The following is an 18971-nucleotide window of genomic DNA, read 5'->3' as shown; positions in this document are numbered from 1 at the left end:
AACTCGAATGTTTGAAGCTGGCAATCGAACAGAAGTTGCCAGCATTTGTGAATAGGAGACAACAATACATCATCAAGTCAACACCAGGCCACATACATTTTTGATAAGGCGCTAAACCTCCAAGAGCTTGGAGTGGAAGTTCTTATGCATACACCTTACCGTCCAGACAAGGAAACCCAGTGACCTAACACACTTAAGGCTACAAATGTGGACGCAATAGAGGCCTGTGAAAATTGGTTGTCACAGTTTTCTGTAAATAGAGACAGGGGCTTCTATGAAAAGGAGAGTATGAAGTTGGCGACAATTTATGGAGCAGAACGAGGCATACGTTGCTTAAATGAGATGAGTGTAACACTTCTTAGGAAGAATTGAAATAAAGGGGAAATACCAAATTACTTTTCCCCAAATTATTATCAGTTTCTTAATATTGTTGGATCAAAGGTACTTACACATTTTTCTTCGTTGATTTGATTGGAATAACTACTTTCAATCTTCGTGGTAAGACGAAAGAAATGATTTATAAATAGTCTATTGATGAATCATAAGTTATGATGACATATGCATAAATATCTGTTATGATTCATAACAGATATTTATGCATATGTATACAATTTCCCTTGCAGGAAAACAAATGGACTCAACTTGTTTGGATGCTCATGAGTCTCATGTCTAGGGTTGTGGGAGTCGTGTTATGCGTATAGTTGATAATATTGTAGAGAAAAACGCGTGCGAGGAGGAGGAGGAAAAAAATACATATGGTATCATTGTTTAAAATACTGATGTGATTATCATCTGCCTGCTTTATTATGATTTTTTTTGAGTATATCTTCATTAAACATTTTGCTAATAAACGAATGTATTTATTAGCAAAATGTTTAATGAAGATATACTACGTATAATTGACTTCGACGTTTTTTATCCGTTACAGTAGATTTGAAAACGTCACACTCCATGAAATTGTAATTCATTATGAACCTTATTCTCAGAATAATAGCTAATGAAACGACAAAGTAGAGTATTTGAAATATATTTGAAGCTCAAAGTTTAAAAAAGAAGGCTTTAATTAAATATAATCTACATACTAAAAAATAAACCATTAAACATTTAAGTTAAATATACAAAATTAAACAATTAAAATCATATAACTATTAATAATAAAAAATTATAAAAACAGAATATTGAAATAATAGATTGATCCAGAAATGTTTTTCTTGTTTTAACATCGGAATTCAGTTAAATATGTCATAACTTTAGGTTGCAATACACAAGAGAGACGTGGAGTTTAATCAAAAAGATAATCACCCCTCTTCTTCATGTGGAAGTTGCTATATACAATTGTGCACAGGATAGATATATCTCTACCGATGAGATCTAACTAATTATTAATAATAAAGTAAATGTCAAAATCATAAAATTAGACAATAAATATATTAATAAAAAAATGTTAGAAATAAATTAATCGTAAAGATTTAGAGCAAAAGCTAATTATGTAGTAATGTCCGGCGATATTACTCCCTATTAAGAGCATCAAAAAAGATTTCCCCCCGTTATTTAAGTATGCTTATATAACAACATACTGTTATCATGAAGGATATACACAATTGTTAATTATAATGCAACACCCAATGTAACTACCCTAGTTGTTGTGACCATTTAAACAGTTGTTTTGCCTTTTATGAGTTTTCTGAACACCACGTCTTGGAGCCCATCAACCATAGCTAAGCCTTAAATGATAAAAAAGTAATATTTATTGACTATGTAATATTGGAAAACCTAATTATCATACCCAAGTCTTAAAGCGAAGTAAGTAGTCTCAGACAAACTAGTTGCAAACCATCCAAAACTACTACCCCCGTTGTTGTGACCATTTAAGCAGTTGTTTTTGCCCTTTACTGAGTTGTGTTTCATAATTCTTGATATGTTTAGCTAAAATAGAATCATATTTTATGGTTAGATTAAAAAAAAAATTGAATACTTACTGAGAGATAGTACAAAATTCAAAGTTCCATTTCGATATTCGTAAATACTTTTTACTGATAACTTGATCATCATTTGGTGTGGATGACTTAAAACATTTTTATATGTATTTCCATATATGACATCAGTACCAAATTCCTCCATTAATTTAATGATGGTTCCTCGGGAAGAGATATGTTTACCCTTGTATTTGTCCATAAATTTTTTGAACGTAGATGATTAGCAATGGATAAGGTTATATTACATGCAATAAGCATCGTTGTGAGATCAAAGTTAAAGTCTGACTTGATGTATTCATCGTCAAATTGATTTTATAGATGAATATCCAAACTCTTGTTATAAGATGAGGATAATGAGTGGCGTGTAATTCTAGACAGGGGACTAAAGGCACATTTATATCGACAAATCCGACAAACCATCTGTTTCTCATCCGGTAAGTATTTTCCATATTCCTGGGCCTCCATTTTCATAAATCCAGACAGAAGGCGACGTCATTTTGGGGATTTTATTCAGTTCTCTATCGACTATCACCATCTCATATTATATTAATATTGAATAATAAAGGCGGGAATGATAACGTTCATGATTGATAGAAGAAGATGTATATTATTTAATCAATGATGCCATAAGTAATTCTTCTTTTCTCCTCGCACGCTTTTCCATTCTTACCAAAATTATCACCCTTAGTTATGCGCAAGCGCGCCCCCAAATACAACTTCAACTATCTGGTTCCTCTGTTTTCTTTCGGACATAATCATGCCTTTATTTGTAAATCATTCTTTATGGCCGATGGGTAATTTCGAACATACTTATAAAGATATATCAATTGTGATTTTTTTAGCATTACAACTTATCTTAAAGGTTACTATGGGATTACCATAAGACCAATTAAATAATATAACGTAATTAATACGTATTCTATTCTCTAATTTCTCACGTGTACATCTCTTTACTCATAACACAATAATAATACTAATTAATATTGATAGAATGTTCTAGTCATCGTCAGAGATGTTGTCTGACGTCAGAGCGTCGTATAATTAGAGATGAGGCGATAGCTCACGAGCCGAGCTCTTAACGTCTATCCTCACAGTTACAACATACAGAAGCTGTCCTTCACCAAAATATAGCTTTACTTGGTACTATTTAATCAAAATAATATTATCAAGAAATGTCTTTATGTTAGTTATAATTTATTATATGATACAAATAATATTAGATATTGTCATAATATAAAACTTTGCTTACGAATATCAATATACAAGGTGGATCTAATCATCGTTAGACCTGAGATACAAGTATATAACTTCTATTTGAAAGAACATTCAAGGATGACGTCTAACAACTTGACCGGAGTCCGGAACTATAGAGAAAAACAATTAAGGTTATTTGATGATGCAATAAAATATTTGAAATATATATGAATGGAGAATAGTAGAAACGGCAAATAATAATCAAAGCACTCTTAATAATTTAGTATAAATGGGTGTTAACGCAATACAAAGTCATGTGAATTCAATATATATCGAAGAAGTCAAAGCTGTAGGAGATTGTGGAACAAGAGCTAAGAAAAATTGTGTGGAAAGAGTGGTTTCCAATTTCCTCATAAGAATGGAAAAGTTTGCCTCGCAAAAAGCTTCGAATGCACAAGACGTGGTAAGGGAAGCCACTATGCAAGAGTATGCAGATGTCTTAAAGAAAACTCTATTTCGATCATTAATTCTATTCAAAAATTTGAACTGAATAAATTACCCATCGATGCATTGGATGTCCATTGAAATTACTTCAAAAATATAATGGCTACATATGAGAGTGGTGCAATTGTATCTGTCGCTGGATCAAGAGTTCAAAGTAAATATCGATTTCAACCCAATTAAAAGAGTGTCGTTTAGAATATATCTTTAACCTAAATTATTTATTTATTTCCACATAAAAGAGGGATTGTTGTATATTATTAATATATAACTTCATAAATGTATATAATATTCTGTAGATTTATGCACGACAAAATATATTGTTAGTTAGAAAACATTAAACCCATCATTACAGGAAGTGTACTCGTAACTTCTTAGTGACCACTGACCATAAAGGATGAGTATATAACTTTGGCCCGAAATCTAAAGAATAGAAAGGAGGCAAAAAAGTAACAAATTATTAAAAAATATTGTTAATAGTTACGTGCTGATAATTAAATGATAACAAAACATTCATTCCATATGGTGATCAACAATTCCCTCAATTTCTTAGTACGTAATTAGGACCTCCGTTTCGTATTGATGATATTCATCATACTAAAAACTATCTCAGCATCACAATTACCAAGTGGAGTATTTTTGTATACAAGGTTTTCACTTGTTGAAAGTTCCTTTAGTTTTGTGTAGCCAGGATTCTTTTGAAGCACTTCTTTTAACTTGGTCTTGAATGGCTCTTCCTTCAAATCTTGAGTCAGATTTTCTACTATGGTTAGGCTGGTAAGAATAGGCAATCTTTCCTCAATCGCAGTTATTGCCAAAGGTATTTGACGAAAATTTTCCTGCCTAAATAAGACTTCTTCCCTAAAGGAATCATTATTAATTACTTCTTGTGCTCTTTTGGTTACTGCCAAATGTTCATCAAGGCTGTTTAAATATTCTCTGAAGACGTCAAAGTAACGTTAGTAGTACTCCACTGCTTTTAACCAAGTTTCCTATCTTGTTATGATTGGTGATGGAGCGAGGGGAATTTCGTAGGAAGCAGTAAATACTCTCTCTCTTTCTTCTTCCAGAATTCAAAAACATCTTCTTCACATTGGAAATAAGTTTGTTCGTTAGAGATAACTTTTGTTGAACCATATCTGCAACTCTATGTAACCCATGAGCAATACATGTAATGTGAATCAATTCCGGGAATTTTTTTCTAAGATCTTCTGCTTTGAGACAATAAGAGGCGGTATCAGTTTTCCCAATAACTAATAAACTGAGCTTATGACGATGTTCTTTACGTTGTTTCCGTTTGCAATCTCAATATCAATCAAGTCAATAATGTAAGGTCTCCCACAGAAATGTCCGTCCAAAGGGACAATCAAAATTGCCGTCATTGACCTCCCTTCATGATCTTTTGTCTCATCTAGTGCAACGAAAAAATATTTTTCTTTCACCTCTTCTTTTATTCTATTCAAAACTCCTTGACATACTTCCCCAACCAAGTTGTTAACGACCCATCGACCTGGAGAAGTTTTTCCAGTATATTTTTTAATAAACTTGGAGAAATTGGGATGATCCAGAACATTTAAAGGGATGTTACAAGACACAAATAACTTTGCAAGGTCCAAATTGAATGATGAACAGTTTAATTCTTCTTCGTCTCCTTGAACTTTGTGTTTCTTGAAGACTTTTAGGTTATTGATGTGATGGGAGGTTTTGGAGCGGCGGATTACTTGCCATAAAGAACAAGATGGGCACGAGGAGCCGCAAAAACGGCAAGATAAGCTTTTATTATAGAAATTATAATTCCACACATCAATACCTCCGTTGTTAGAAACCCATGAAGAAAGGTTATTTTTTCTTTGGCATGATGAACAACGTAAGAGAGCAGTAAGGGGAAGATTTGTACCATACTGAGAAAAAGTTGTTTAGAAGATACAAAACTAAAAACGTGTTTATATATATATATAATCTCTTTCAATCAATCAAATTCGTGTCTTTTTTGTGTCTGACAAGAGTGAAAAAGAAAGTTCTCAAATGAGTTAACATAAATTCAAACTTTAACAACTCATATCTTTTGCATTATATAAAATTATTTTTTTCGATGGATAAAAAGTTTGGTCATTAAACAATTATCTTTTTAATGAAATAAAATATGTTTTATAGGTAGTGGTGAAAATCGTGTGTATAATCGGGATGTTAATAAAGGAAAGTAAACTGAAATTCAAAATGAGAAACTTAATACTATGAAGAATGTTTTGGAGAAAACAAGTACAATCGGATGTCTTCGAGGGTGGGGGGGGGAGAATTAAACAAGAGCATTGGCAAGATTTATCCGACGTAGATCCTCAATTCCACTCTGAGTCCTACAAGGAATACAATTATAACTCTGATGAAATCCCCATGGTTACTCTCCGTCTTTTAGGAGCACACACGAATGTTCAATCAATTTTTGTATATAATTGAATGAAGTTCCCTAATGAGGAGTTAAATAATAATGACAATAGCTGAGAAATATAAAATCTATTCCCCTGTAACTATAGTCTATAACAAGGTTAGGAAACAAGAAAATGGTTGGGCAAGCCCAGAAGATTGATTAAATATATTAATCTCTCTTTTTATTTCTGGTGACGTCATTGGGATGAGTCTTGTTTTTTGATACTGCATGTTTATTTACCTAATTAAATTAAAATAGGAAAAATCAAAAATATTATTACATATTATTTTTTAGGATGTGTTACGTCTATATGTTAAACTTATGAAATTTAAAAACTTACTTTTGACATTATATTTAGTAAAATATCGCTTAAAAAATATCGAGTAACCACAAATTTTACTTTTTTAATTTATGTAGTATTATTAACAAAGACACGTCCCAATGACGTCAAAAGAAATAGAAAGAGAGAAATTTATTTAATAAATGTTTGTTTTTTTTTGAAAAAAAATGCAAAATCTACAGCTATTCACAGAAAATACTATTTTTAGAAAAAAAATTCAAAAATCCCAAGTTAATCATATAAGAATAAATTTATTATTAGGAAGTTTTCAAAAGTTAAATTACAAATATTAATTTTTTTGCAAAAAAAATTCAAGAGTCCATAGCTATTCACAAAAGTTTAAATTTTTTGGAAAAAAATTTCTTAAATCTATATCATTCCACCGAAAATGAAATTTTTTATAAATCATTCAAGAATATATAAAAAACGTTTCAAATATTCATTTTTTCCAAAAAATTAATTTTTGGGAAAAAATTTCAAAAATACTAAGTTAATCAACAAAGAATAAAAATTTTTGAAAAAAAGTTTCAAAAATTAAATTTCAAATATGAATTTTTTTGGAAAAAAAATTCAAAACCCATAGCTATTCAAAAAAAAATTTCTAAAATCTATAGTTTTCACAGAAAATAAAATATTAAGGAATAAAAGTTCAAAAATCCGAAGTTACCCTCAAAAGAATAAATTTTTGAGAAAAATATATTCTTTAATTATATAAGAAATATTAATTTTCTTAGAAAATAAAATTCAAAATTCCAGGGTTATCCACCAAAAATAAAATTTTAGAAAAAAATCTAAAAATCTATAGCTATTCAAAGAAAATAAATTTTACCGGAAAAAAAATTCAAAAATCAAATGTGAATCATAAAAGAATAAACTTTTCGAAAAAGAGTTTCAAAAATTAAATTTCAAATATTAATTTTTGTGGGAAAAAAAATTCAAAAATCCAGGGCCATGAAAAAAAAAATTAGTTTATTTTTAGAAAAAAATTCAAAATCTATAGCTATTCACAGAAATTCAAATTTTTTTGTATCTATAAATTCAAAATTTATATCTTTTCACGGAAATTCAAATTTTTAGGGAAAAAAATTCGAAAATTTAATTTCAACTATTAATTTTTTTGAAAAAAAAATCAAAAATCCAAACGTTATCATAAAATATAAAAAAAAGCTCAAAAATTAAATTTCAAATGTTAATTTTTCAAATTAATTTTCAAATGCTATTCACAAAAAATTTATTTTTTGGAAAACTTTTCAAAAATCTATAGTTTTTCACAAAAAATTTCAAGTATTAATATTTGTGTTCTTGTGCATTACTTGCCAAATGACAAAAAAAAATCTATAAATTCCTTAATTTGATGGAGCAGCCCCTCCATCCCACACCTTGCGGACCCTTCTGTAGAACCTTCAGGTATAAAGTCATCACTAGTGAATGAAAAGATCCAAAGTAGTATCACGGAGGATCTTTTGCGGAGTTATAAGTAAGTGCAATTTTTTTGCTGTACTCCGAGTAGAATTGAGGATCGATAACTGAGTGATTCCTGCGTTTATCATTAAGAAATGGGATTTGTGTTTATTTCCTTCCGTTCCCCATCTCAGGGAACAACTAATCTAAAAGAACGTCGAGAAAGCTTAGCTGCTCTTTTACAAACATTCTCTAAAACGTACCGGCGGATCAAATGATTTACAACTCCATAAATTGATGATTCCAAATTACACACAATATTTTGATGGAGTAATTACTAATTTAAACTACATAACTATAGGAATCATTGAATTTTTTGATCCAATTTGATATTAGACCAATTAATTGATTACGTCGTTGTGAAAATTTCAAATTGAATCGAGTTTGTTTTTTTTGAAATAAAACTTTTTTTTTGTGTCATCTTATTGACAAAAAAATATTTTGAACATTTACAAAAATACATTGTTTATGCAATAATTGAGCAACAAAGTATTTGATATTGTGAGGCAATCAAGTCTTTCACTAAATCCCTTCTCCTAAAACTTCTTGTTTACATGTTAGTGTTGTTTCAAAATCATCTTCCTGAAATGACGACAACAAGTTCTGAAACATTTAAACGTGAATAGCACCAAGTAAAATATCAAGATATTCAAGCTTTATGAACAAGGTTGTTTCCCTTATCAGTCTTGCTTTTCCAGAACCCTAACTGACAAAGTTTAACAAAGATCGATTGTTTATCGGTCTCGGTTATTGTGCTTTTGTTTCTATATAGAATATATAAAGAAAAGACAAAATATGTTATAAAAATAAATTAGCTTTAATCAGTACGCCAATTTTCTAGTTGTTATTTTTTTGTGCATTTGCAGGGTTTTTTTAGGTCTCCAGGGTAATTGAGTAGTACATTTGTTCCAAATAGCTATGCGATCTGGAAAAGTGGTTTTAAGGACCAGACGTTGTAAATAAAGAGAGAAGGGGTGCTGTATATTATGAATCCATGAAGCTTTTCGGGCACCTATAACATGATAATTAAAATATTTATTAAGCCAGTGTTTCCCAAACTTTACTATGTCAAGGCCCCTACACCAATACATTTTTAGATTTATACGAAACATGCGTACTATGTTTGTGTAGACAGAAAGCAATCCTTAATTCTCCACCGTCTTGTACCCCCCTTCTAGCCTCCCCTCACTATGAAAACCATTATCTTAAGCTACCTTAGTTTTCTAGGTACCTGCTGGAACCTGGGGCACTACACTCTCTGCGTATAAGGTAGCTGCGGCCCTGTATATATCTAATATCAACTCCTGGACCCGAATTATGAAGCGATGTCCCTTGTTTTAAGTACCTGTTACCAAACTGAGCATGTATAAAAAAGAACCGAGAACAAAGACCGAAACTTTGACCGATAAAGTTGAACCGAGACTGAATTTGTTGAAATAAAAGAACTGCTAAACCTGAACTGGGCCATAACCTTGTTTATGAAGTAAACAAAAAAAAAAAGCGACAAACTCGGCTCGTGTATCTAAAAAGCTCCCATTTCTGTAACCCATCCCGTCTATAACTTTGCTGGGGTAATTATGGAGAGTTACAAGAAGACTATGTTGAAAAATAAATTCCGATTTTTTTTTTCCCACAAAAATACTCCAATCAACTCACTCAAACTCAAACAACTGTTAACAGCTGTGTGTCCAAAATTGGCGAGTAACTGTGGATAAAGTATATGACAATTATAGTCTAGGAGTACGAGGGTCGTTTAAAAAGTACATGAAAATTCCGAGAGATGGCACTACTGGCGCCTATATAGATTATGTTTACATAATAACCTCTCTTGAAAGAAAAAACACTAACCTGCAGGCTGATTGGTCTATTTCTTTCTATCTGGCAACCCTTTGAATAGAGAGAGTAGAGTGATTACACTAAAGGTAACGCCGTGTCATCTTGTCAATAAATAAATCATTTTATTAATGATCTAAATCAGGTATATTTTTTATGTGGCTTTTTTTTTAATTATTGAATTGTCAATCTGGAGAGTGGATTCTTAACATGTTGTCAAGGTTATGCCGCCCTAGTTCAGCTTCAGCGGTTCTATCGCTCCCGATCTCTGTTTTTTCATTTCAATGGTTTCAGTCTCGGTTCAGCTATATCGTTTTCCGTTCTTTTTTTATGTAGACTCGGTTTGGTAACAGGATTGATATTGGATACAAAGAGTACGTGGTACTCCAAGCTCCAACTGGTACTCTGAAAAATAAGGTTGCTTAAGACGATGGTTTTCAAAGTGGGAGTCGTCGTTTGATTTTAATATTATGAATATATATATATATATGTGTGTGTGTAATTTTGAATTCATTTTAAAAATAGAAAAAAATAGCAGTTGGTATGGTTGAATTATTTGGCCAACTACCAGAAAATTTTCGTCCTTTCCTTGTTTGCGTGATACAATGAAGGTAACCAAGTGTTTCATTTAAATAAAATTATGGTGATGGGAAAAAAAGGTTATAAAAATACAACAAACCAAAACAAGAACCGAGACCGATTGCAGTCCTGGTTCCGGTTCTAGATAAGGGCACACCCTTGGATGTTGGCATAATTATTTAATTTCTGAGGAGTTAACTTCCTTTCCTAATACATTCAATTATATTCAAAACCGGATTGAATATTCGTGTGTGCTCATAAAAGACGGGAGGTGAGGTATTTGTAGGTGAGTTATATTTGGACTCCGAGTAGAATTAAGGATCTACAACGGAGTAATTACTACCAATGTCCTTGTTGATTTCCTTATCCACTCCTTCCATCCACTTGTAGTTGCTCTAATGAACCGCCATGACAGCTCTCCTCCAAATCATTCTTTAAATTGTAAGAGTTACAATGTTAATTTTCGGTTATTTATTTTTTGAACGTGAATAAAATACAGACGGTTTTCATCACTAAAAGTATCTAATTAGGACACCACATAAGTGATATAATACTTGTAATGTGATGGATAGGATAGTTACTAAAAAAATCCATCCAATAAATGATAAAAGGATCAAAATAAAAAAGTCAATTTGTTAGAATGAATCATAAACTAAAATAAGCTTCAATTTGATAAATTTCTTTCGAGGGGATTTATATAATACCTTATTACTTTATCGTATTTATGATTATTCTTCTAAAAACGCTTAACCATATTTCAAAATTTGACTTTTTAAATGTTTATTATGATATTTGCAGAGTTAGGGATTTTGACTTGAGTCTGTGAGACTAGACCAAGACTCAAGATCTACGATTCACGACATGATTGGACTTGATATCATTTTTTAAATATTAATTTCCTACTAATAGGACATGAGCAAATTAAAAAATGTACATATTATCATGGGAGTCCGCAGGATTACATATTAGGGAGGGCTTAATCTTGGGATTTTTTTGGAAAAAAAGTCAATTTTTTTTCTTTCAATTCCAAAATTGAATTTTCTGAAAACCATTACTACATGTGGAAAAGAAAAAATTTTTGGAAATTTTTTTTTTGGATAAAATTTAAAATATTAAATTTTTTGAAAAAATTTCAAAAATTGATAGCTACTAACAAAAAGTTCTAAATTTAGTAAAAACAAATTTCTAAAAGTAAACTTTTAAGAAAAAAATTTTAAAAGTTAAATTTTCAATATTTTTTTTTTTTTTTTAAATCAAAATTTCATAGTTATTTACAAGAAATACAAAAATTTGGGATAAAAAATCCAAAATTAAATTTCAAATATTAAATATATAAGAAAAAATTTACAAAACTCCAAAAGGTACTTTCAGAAAAAAAAAATTCAAAATCCATAGGTATTCGCAGAAAATAAAACTTTTTTGATAAAAATATAAAAAAAAAAGTTGCAATATTAAATTTTTTGCTTTGTTACATATTTTGCCCTAATGACGAAATTTTTTTTGCTTAAAAAGCAAACATTCCTTAATTTTCCTTAACTATAAATGGATTTATTAAATAAATCCATTTTCTTTTTATTTCTGGTTTTTATTTTATTTTATTTTTTACAAAAAATAAAACATTTGAAATTTTCTTCAAAAAAAAAAAAGTAATTTTCTGTCAATAGCTATGGGGTTTTTTCATTTTTTTCCCAAAATTTTTAATTTTTTGTGAATGACTGAATTTTTGAATTTTTTTCAAAAAATTTAATATTTTAAAATTACTTTAGAATCTTTTTTCCAAAAAGATTAATTTTTCCTATTTTTTATCTTCTTTGAGTAGTTGGTTTTTTTTAAAATTTTGTTCCAATAAAATTATTTTTTTGGGAAAAGCTTTGAATTTTTGAAATATGTAAATTATATTAAACCATTTCACAACATTATATAAAGACGAAATACCCAGGAGCAATGACACATTAGGATGTAGTATATTTCCTTGCTTTTTCGTAATGTTTGGTTCTTAAAAAATATTCTTTAGAATCTTTTTTTTTCTTCATTTACAATTTTTTTTGATTAATTGTATAAAAATTTAGTTATATGAGTATTTATCTTCTAAATGTGTAAGATAAAAGATAACTAAACACAAAGTCATCAAATTTGCACTTTTTGCTTTACTTAAGTAGAACTACATACACCTACTTAGGTATTAAGTAAGACTAACTTATCTTAAAATCGATTTATATTTAATATAAATTTTATTTAACTAATTTTTTTACTTTAATCAAAAAAGCAATAGGGTGAGACTTAAAAATGAAAATTTTCTTCTTAGTCCGTGTCTCCTCGGTTCTAAAAATCTGAATATTTTGTACATGGCGCCATTAGAAAGAACGGACAAAAAGTTACAATTTGATGTTTGTTTTATTTTTGTGCAATCAAAAATGTTTGAGAAACAAGCAAAATGGCTGAGGATGTACGATCTCCTCCATGCAGTAGTTGACAAGTGGACATTGTACTGAAAAGGAGAAATGATCACTTTTGGCTGAATCAAGAGCTCAGGTCGAGGGAATCATCAGGATCACAGCTTAGATTATGGTCCTTGGTGCCTCCCTACTTCTTCAAGACCAACGAGAAAGTCAACACGGACGTCTACTACAAGGTCCTAAGGCACCATGTCTTGCCATAGATGAAGACTACGTTCCTGAGGGAAAACTATGTGTTTACCCAAGACGATTCCCCGGCACACACATCCAAGAAGTTTCAGCATTTATGCAGGTAGAGCATGGCTGCTTTATGGTCTTCGTCCTCGCCCGACGTGAACCCCCTGGACTTCGATTTGTTTGGTGCGTCTTGGAGGTTATGGCGAACAAGACTTCTCTCCTGAATGTTGATGCCCTGAAGACCTTGATCACTGAGGAGTATAACAATTTGTCCTGGGACTTCATTAAGGACAGCTATGATACCGTTAGTTCCCGTATTGAAGCCATCATTCAGAATGGAGAGGGGCATATTGAATAAATAGTGTGGATAAGCTTCAGGTTTTATGGAACATACATAAAATTACTCTGATGTCTTTAATGCACCAGAGAAAAATCAAGTCAGAATAAGTAAAAATATTAATGATGAATGATGTGATACTTAGCAATTGATTGTGGAGAGAATTACTTTGATTTATTACAACTAATTTACACTAAACACAAGAAAACTCTTAGGTCTCAAATAAATAATAATCATTATAGACTTAAAATGATTTAGAAGAAATATATATTGACTCGATAAAAAAATATATAAGAATCTACAATGGGAGATTCGATACTAAAGACTACTTGTATTTGCAATATATGTACTTTCTTCCTCCACTACACTAATTTGTTCGGAGCATAATACTACGCAGGAAATGAAGAACCAATGATTTATACACCAATCACAATGACCATAATTTATATATATAAGGTGGGGATTTTAACGTATATTACAATTTATTTTAAAAGTTAATGAAGCAATCCACAATTCTTTTGCTTTTACATGACGGGACCCATAGTGAAGTCAATCACTCAAACCAACAATCCCTAGCTTCAACCATAGCGTCCAACCTGGGCCTGAACCTGGCAGAGGCCTTTATGAAGAAATCTTTGGCCATGGCCTCAGAATGGATGCCCGCAAGGAGTTAACAGTGTAATGTGCACATTTATTGAACACTCCCTCACCGAGACTCCGCTCATAGTAGATTCAAATCCAGCGAGCTAGGAGGTCAAATTTCCTTTACCCTATACATGAAGGTCTTAAAAATACACCCAGTTCTAATAGTATCCGATTTGGACAAACTGCACCAATTTACAATTCTAGCATGATACCAAATCTGTTACCATCAATTTAAGCTCTCTGCCAAATTATCTATGGATAAATGTAGAAACCCAATGTGGAATAAAAAGAAAAAAAGGAACTGAAAATTAGTATGGTAGCTTTAGAAAAAAAGTTAATTAATATTTTATATACGTTAGAATAATGTCTATCATAATAATTTATGTAAAATAATGATTAATGCTGTATTTTAATCTTTACTGACGAAATAAAGAACTTTTATCTCCTTTCCAAACTTTGAACGATATGTGCTACCTAAAGATAACATTATGGGACAATGAAATTTTGCACAGGTTATTTCTTACAATATCAAAACTTTTCTGATCTAGCCGAATTCAAAATTCGAAAAAAGTTGAAAAACAAACCACCCCAAATATGTAGTTAAACTCATAAAAATAACTAATTATTATTTTTTAATTTAGACATATTTTATTATGTAATAATATAATACGTTAAACATATTAAAAATTAGACGACGCATTAAATCTCAAAGGTAAGAAACATACTAATAATTAATTAATTATAAATACACAAAATCATGATATAGAAGATATACTATTAGTTAAACACAGTTAACAGTATACAATACAAACATAGATATATCAAATAATAAGATTGGGGCCCCTCAGAATAACAAAGGGTTACAAGTTACTTTTAGGAGTTTCTTGTGGATGACAAAACAAAGTTATAGAAGTGATGATTTTTATATTAAACTATTGACACCATCAATGACGGCTTGTTTACCAATGCCATACTTTTCCAAGAGGACCATGGGAGGTCCGGATCTTGGGACTTCTCTTACAGCTAACTTCTTTAATTTGATATCCTCCATGGAAATGACATCAAGGACGGCGTCTCCAATACCACCCTAAAAGGATTTTAAAAGAGTGGATATTAGAAGAATCCCCTTATTTAATTATGTATCATTTAGAATAAATGAGAAAAAGTAGGACGAATAAAATATAATAAATCCCTCATAAAGAAAATTATCATGTTCATTTTTTAATAATAGGAGAAACTTAATACTTTTCAGTCACTTAATTCTACAACTTAATCATACTGCAATTCAGATCAAGTTGCATCCATCTTTTTAAATATTTAAATAATGAACATAATATAATGAACTCAATATACGTACCTCAGGATAGTGATCTTCAACAGTCAAAATCTTATTTCCACATTCAGTAGCATTTTTTATGATTCCTTCCTTATCAACTGGCTTGACAGTGAAAATATCCATCACTCGTACATTAGTACCAGATTGAGCAAGTTCACTTGCAGCCTCCAAAGCCTTTTGGAGAGTGATGCCTCCAGCAATGATGAGCACCTTATCTGACATAGTTTGTTTGACGACTATTGATTTACCAATAGCGAATATTGTATCATTGGGGTAGATAACTTTGGTTGCAGGTCGAGAAACTCTAATGTAACATATTCCACGGGTATTGGCTGCCAATTCAACTGCTCTCTCTGTGGAGACAGCGTCACTAGGATAAAATATAGTGCATCCAGGAAGGGATCTGAACATGGACAAGTCTTCCAAAGCCATCTAAAAGAGGGGAAATTATGACATTATATATGAAGGACATCTCTATGTAAAAATAAACCCACCTGACTAGGACCATCTTCTCCAATAGAAACACCACAATGAGATCCAACAACATTAACATTGGTTTGGGAAATAACTCCCATACGGAAGTTATCATATGCTCGAGTCAAGAAACATGCAAATGTAGAAACAAAAACAACTGTTCTATCACGACAGGCTAACCCAATTCCAACGCCAGCAAGATTTTGTTCACAAATGAAGCATTCAATGTGACGCTCGGGCATAACCTTGCGGAGATTAAGTGAAAAAGTAGAGTTCTTCATATCACCGTCAAGCGCAACAACTCGATCATTGTCCTGTGCGATTTTAACAAGGCCAGTTCCGTAGGCTTCCCGAGTAGCAAGGGAGTCTCCTATGCGATAATAAGGAGGCTTAGATAATTTAATCCCACTGATATCAACAATCGGTGCTACAGCAACTGGGGATTTAATTTTAGGATTAGAAGCATCAGGGGCCTTGAGCAAAGTTCTAATAAAGAAAAAATAATAAGTAAATTGAGAATTAATTTCTATAACATTTGGGAACTTACTTGAGATGATCAATAATTTCTTCAGATTTAAGTCCCAAACTTTTTCCATGCCAGTTTTCTTGGTTGACAACACTTGGGAAATTATAGCCCTTATAGGTCTTTGCTAAAATGCAAGTAGGTTTTCCTTTGGTCTTCTCAGCTTCATCAAAAGCACGAATTAATTCTCCGACATCATGCCCATCAACAACAATAGAATGGAAACCAAAACTATTCAATCTTAGACGATAGGCTTCCATATCATGTCCTAAAGGAGCGGGATCAGATTGCCCAAGCCTGTTTACATCAATGATGGCGCAGAGATTATCGAGTTTATAAAACCCAGCAAAATTAAAGGCTTCCCAAACATTTCCTTCCATGGATTCACCATCGCCCATGAGACAGTAGGTTCGGTATGGAGATTTATCGTAGTGCATTCCACAGTATGCCATACCACATGCAATACTCAAACCCTTAAAAAATTGATAGGATGTTTTGTAATTTAGTAATTCGATATGTATATCATTGTACCGACCCATTTGGGCTAATAATTTAGCCCTGAGAGGCTTTAACAACAAAAATCTTGGACAAAATATACTATAGAGGTTTATCTAGATCAATTATAGAGTTTGTATTCAAATTTTTAGGGTAAGATGGGATAACCAAAAATGTTAACTATTGTTAAAGATCTTCATTTGAATTATGAGAATTAATTTGGGATCGATATGCCCCTTCAAAAATAATTTATCAATTCCTAAAAGCCCATTGGGATAATGAATTTAGACACCTTTAAGTAGTATAATTAGGAATCCCTCCAAAGGATTAACCATAATAATTTGATGATAGAAATCAACGATAATTATTTGTCAAAGAGTACTAATGTACTCAATTTTAGTAAAAATCCTTCTGGTTTGCCTTTGTCTTGACGGGTCACAACTCTTTTAAGAATATATGAGCTTACGTTCATATACATGTGTATTAAATGTAATGTTTAATGCATGCATTAAACATTTTTGAGAATCAAATATCCTACTATTCAATGAAAGACTCCTCATAGTAACGAGAGATTACAATTTGTACATTGAATATTATGGCAATATTTGAAACGTGTATCGGTTACGAAGGGAAATTAGGCAATTTGCAAAATTGCATTGCAAAAAAGAGTTAACTCTCACTTTTTTATCATACATTGAGTAGAAATTAAAAAGAGTATACTTTAGTATCACGCCCTTTTGTTTTTAATAAATGTTGTTCTATGGGAGAAAGTTGCTGTAAAAATAAAGAAGGGGGGGGGGATCTCTGTTTTTCCCTATAACGTTAAACCAGACATCCTCATATTTAAAAATCAAATTAAAATACAAAGACAAATTAATCTATTTTGTTAAGATAAAACAATAAATTATTAGACATACTTGTCCCAAGGAACCAGTTGCAACATCGATAAAGTTGAGTCTAGGAGTTGGATGTCCCTCAAGATCAGACTCTAATTTACGGAGCTTCATAAGCTCAGAAGTAGGGAAAAGACCAGCCTCAGCCCAGGCTGCATAGAGAATAGGAGCTGCATGTCCTTTGGAGAGTACAAAACGGTCATTATTGGCTGCCTTTGGCTCGCTTACAGTGTACCTTGAGAGAAGAAGAGATAATGGATAATTATGTAGACGTGAGTTCCGTTATTGATAATTATTAATTAAATAACTACTTACTTCATAGTTTTGAAAAACAGGACGGACATGATATCAGCCATGGATGAGCAGGAGGTGGGATGCCCAGATCCAGCAGCGGTTGTGGACTCCACGGAGTGGATCCTCAACTTGTTTGCGACATCTTTAAGACTCTGAATTTCTTCTTGGCTCATTTTGGAAATATTCTAGGGACAACACAGGCGAAGCGTTCAATACGATGAAAATTCAGTGACTGAAATATTGAAATCAAATATAAATTATGGAAATCCTACAGCGGTTCACTTCAACCTATGCAGGCTGCCGTTTAAAGCATAAAATCATTTATTTTCCTGTGTTGGGTACGCGTTTTATACTTCATAAAATACTTTTTTTTTTTTTTTTAAATTAAAATGTACTGCACATAAGCAGACCAGATTGTATTTATCAAACATACTCAGAAGAGGAGTAGAGATTTCATCGCCTACTTAGCTTGCTCGAGTTGGAGAAAACACTTGTTGTGTTACTTGCCTGCACACAAAAGTCTACATAGTATTCACATTAACCTAAAGCGCTCCATGGCCACGCATCAACTAAATATAATATTATTAGTGTTGAATTCGAGTATTATTCAAACTTGAAAAAAAAAAAAACTAAAAAAAACCATATTCATTTTTGGTTTTGTTTAAATTTTTACAAACCGATCGATTATTTTTTATACATCGCTCATCGTGTACTACTAAAAAGGAGAATCCCGATTACATGTTTTGCAGAAAATCTCAAAAAATCGAACCATACTTAAACAGAATTAATAAAACTCGAATTCGAAAATTTGACTCTAATCCATCACTATATATAATATCATGTTAAGTCACTGTCACGCAATAGGAATAAGTTTTATCTTGAGTTGAAAAATATTCTAACAGAAATATTCTCCGTTTATATATTTTAAGTCTCAATATTGAAAGGAATAATTATGTATTCATATATTTGGTAAGAATGTGGACTGTGGTCTGCATACATAAGTTAAAGGTAATACATGTTAGACTGGTTTTT

General features: G+C 31.5%; 1 protein-coding gene and 3 long non-coding RNA genes across 6 annotated transcripts; 1 reads left to right on the top strand and 3 right to left on the bottom strand.

The window, feature by feature from the left end:
* Positions 1-1041: 1041 nt before the first annotated feature.
* LOC139905680 (uncharacterized) lies at positions 1042-2114 on the bottom strand. Its single transcript, XR_011780663.1, has 3 exons — positions 1980-2114; positions 1787-1926; positions 1042-1724 (listed from the first exon to the last, which is right to left on the bottom strand). It is a non-coding gene; the product is annotated as an uncharacterized lncRNA (long non-coding RNA).
* A 59-nt stretch (positions 2115-2173) lies between these two features.
* On the top strand, positions 2174-5073 carry LOC121120603 (uncharacterized). The gene is made up of 2 exons (XR_005865116.2): positions 2174-3361; positions 3455-5073. It is a non-coding gene; the product is annotated as an uncharacterized lncRNA (long non-coding RNA).
* Positions 3874-6305, bottom strand: LOC139905681 (uncharacterized). Its single transcript, XR_011780664.1, has 2 exons — positions 4156-6305; positions 3874-4094 (listed from the first exon to the last, which is right to left on the bottom strand). It is a non-coding gene; the product is annotated as an uncharacterized lncRNA (long non-coding RNA).
* Positions 6306-14552: 8247 nt separating this feature from the next.
* LOC121119502 (transketolase-like protein 2) lies at positions 14553-18510 on the bottom strand. 3 transcript variants are annotated; one of them, XM_040714172.2, is made up of 7 exons: positions 18373-18510; positions 17961-18171; positions 17670-17880; positions 16282-16730; positions 15755-16220; positions 15282-15692; positions 14553-15011 (listed from the first exon to the last, which is right to left on the bottom strand). In XM_040714172.2, the coding sequence occupies exons 2-7, from the start codon at positions 18110-18112 to the stop codon at positions 14847-14849; spliced, it is 1854 nt and encodes a 617-aa protein (XP_040570106.1). In that variant the 5' UTR covers positions 18113-18171; positions 18373-18510; the 3' UTR covers positions 14553-14846. The 3 variants fall into 3 exon arrangements, with proteins under 3 accessions (XP_040570106.1, XP_071745714.1, XP_071745715.1); XM_071889613.1 differs by having other exon boundaries at positions 18447-18510; XM_071889614.1 differs by lacking the exon at positions 18373-18510 and adding an exon at positions 18228-18292.
* Between the last annotated feature and the right edge of the window lie 461 nt (positions 18511-18971).

Source organism: Lepeophtheirus salmonis, chromosome 6 (genome assembly GCF_016086655.4).
Source record: "Lepeophtheirus salmonis chromosome 6, UVic_Lsal_1.4, whole genome shotgun sequence".
Classification (NCBI taxonomy): Eukaryota; Metazoa; Arthropoda; class Copepoda; order Siphonostomatoida; family Caligidae; genus Lepeophtheirus; species Lepeophtheirus salmonis.
This window is presented reverse-complemented; position numbering and strand designations above follow the sequence as displayed.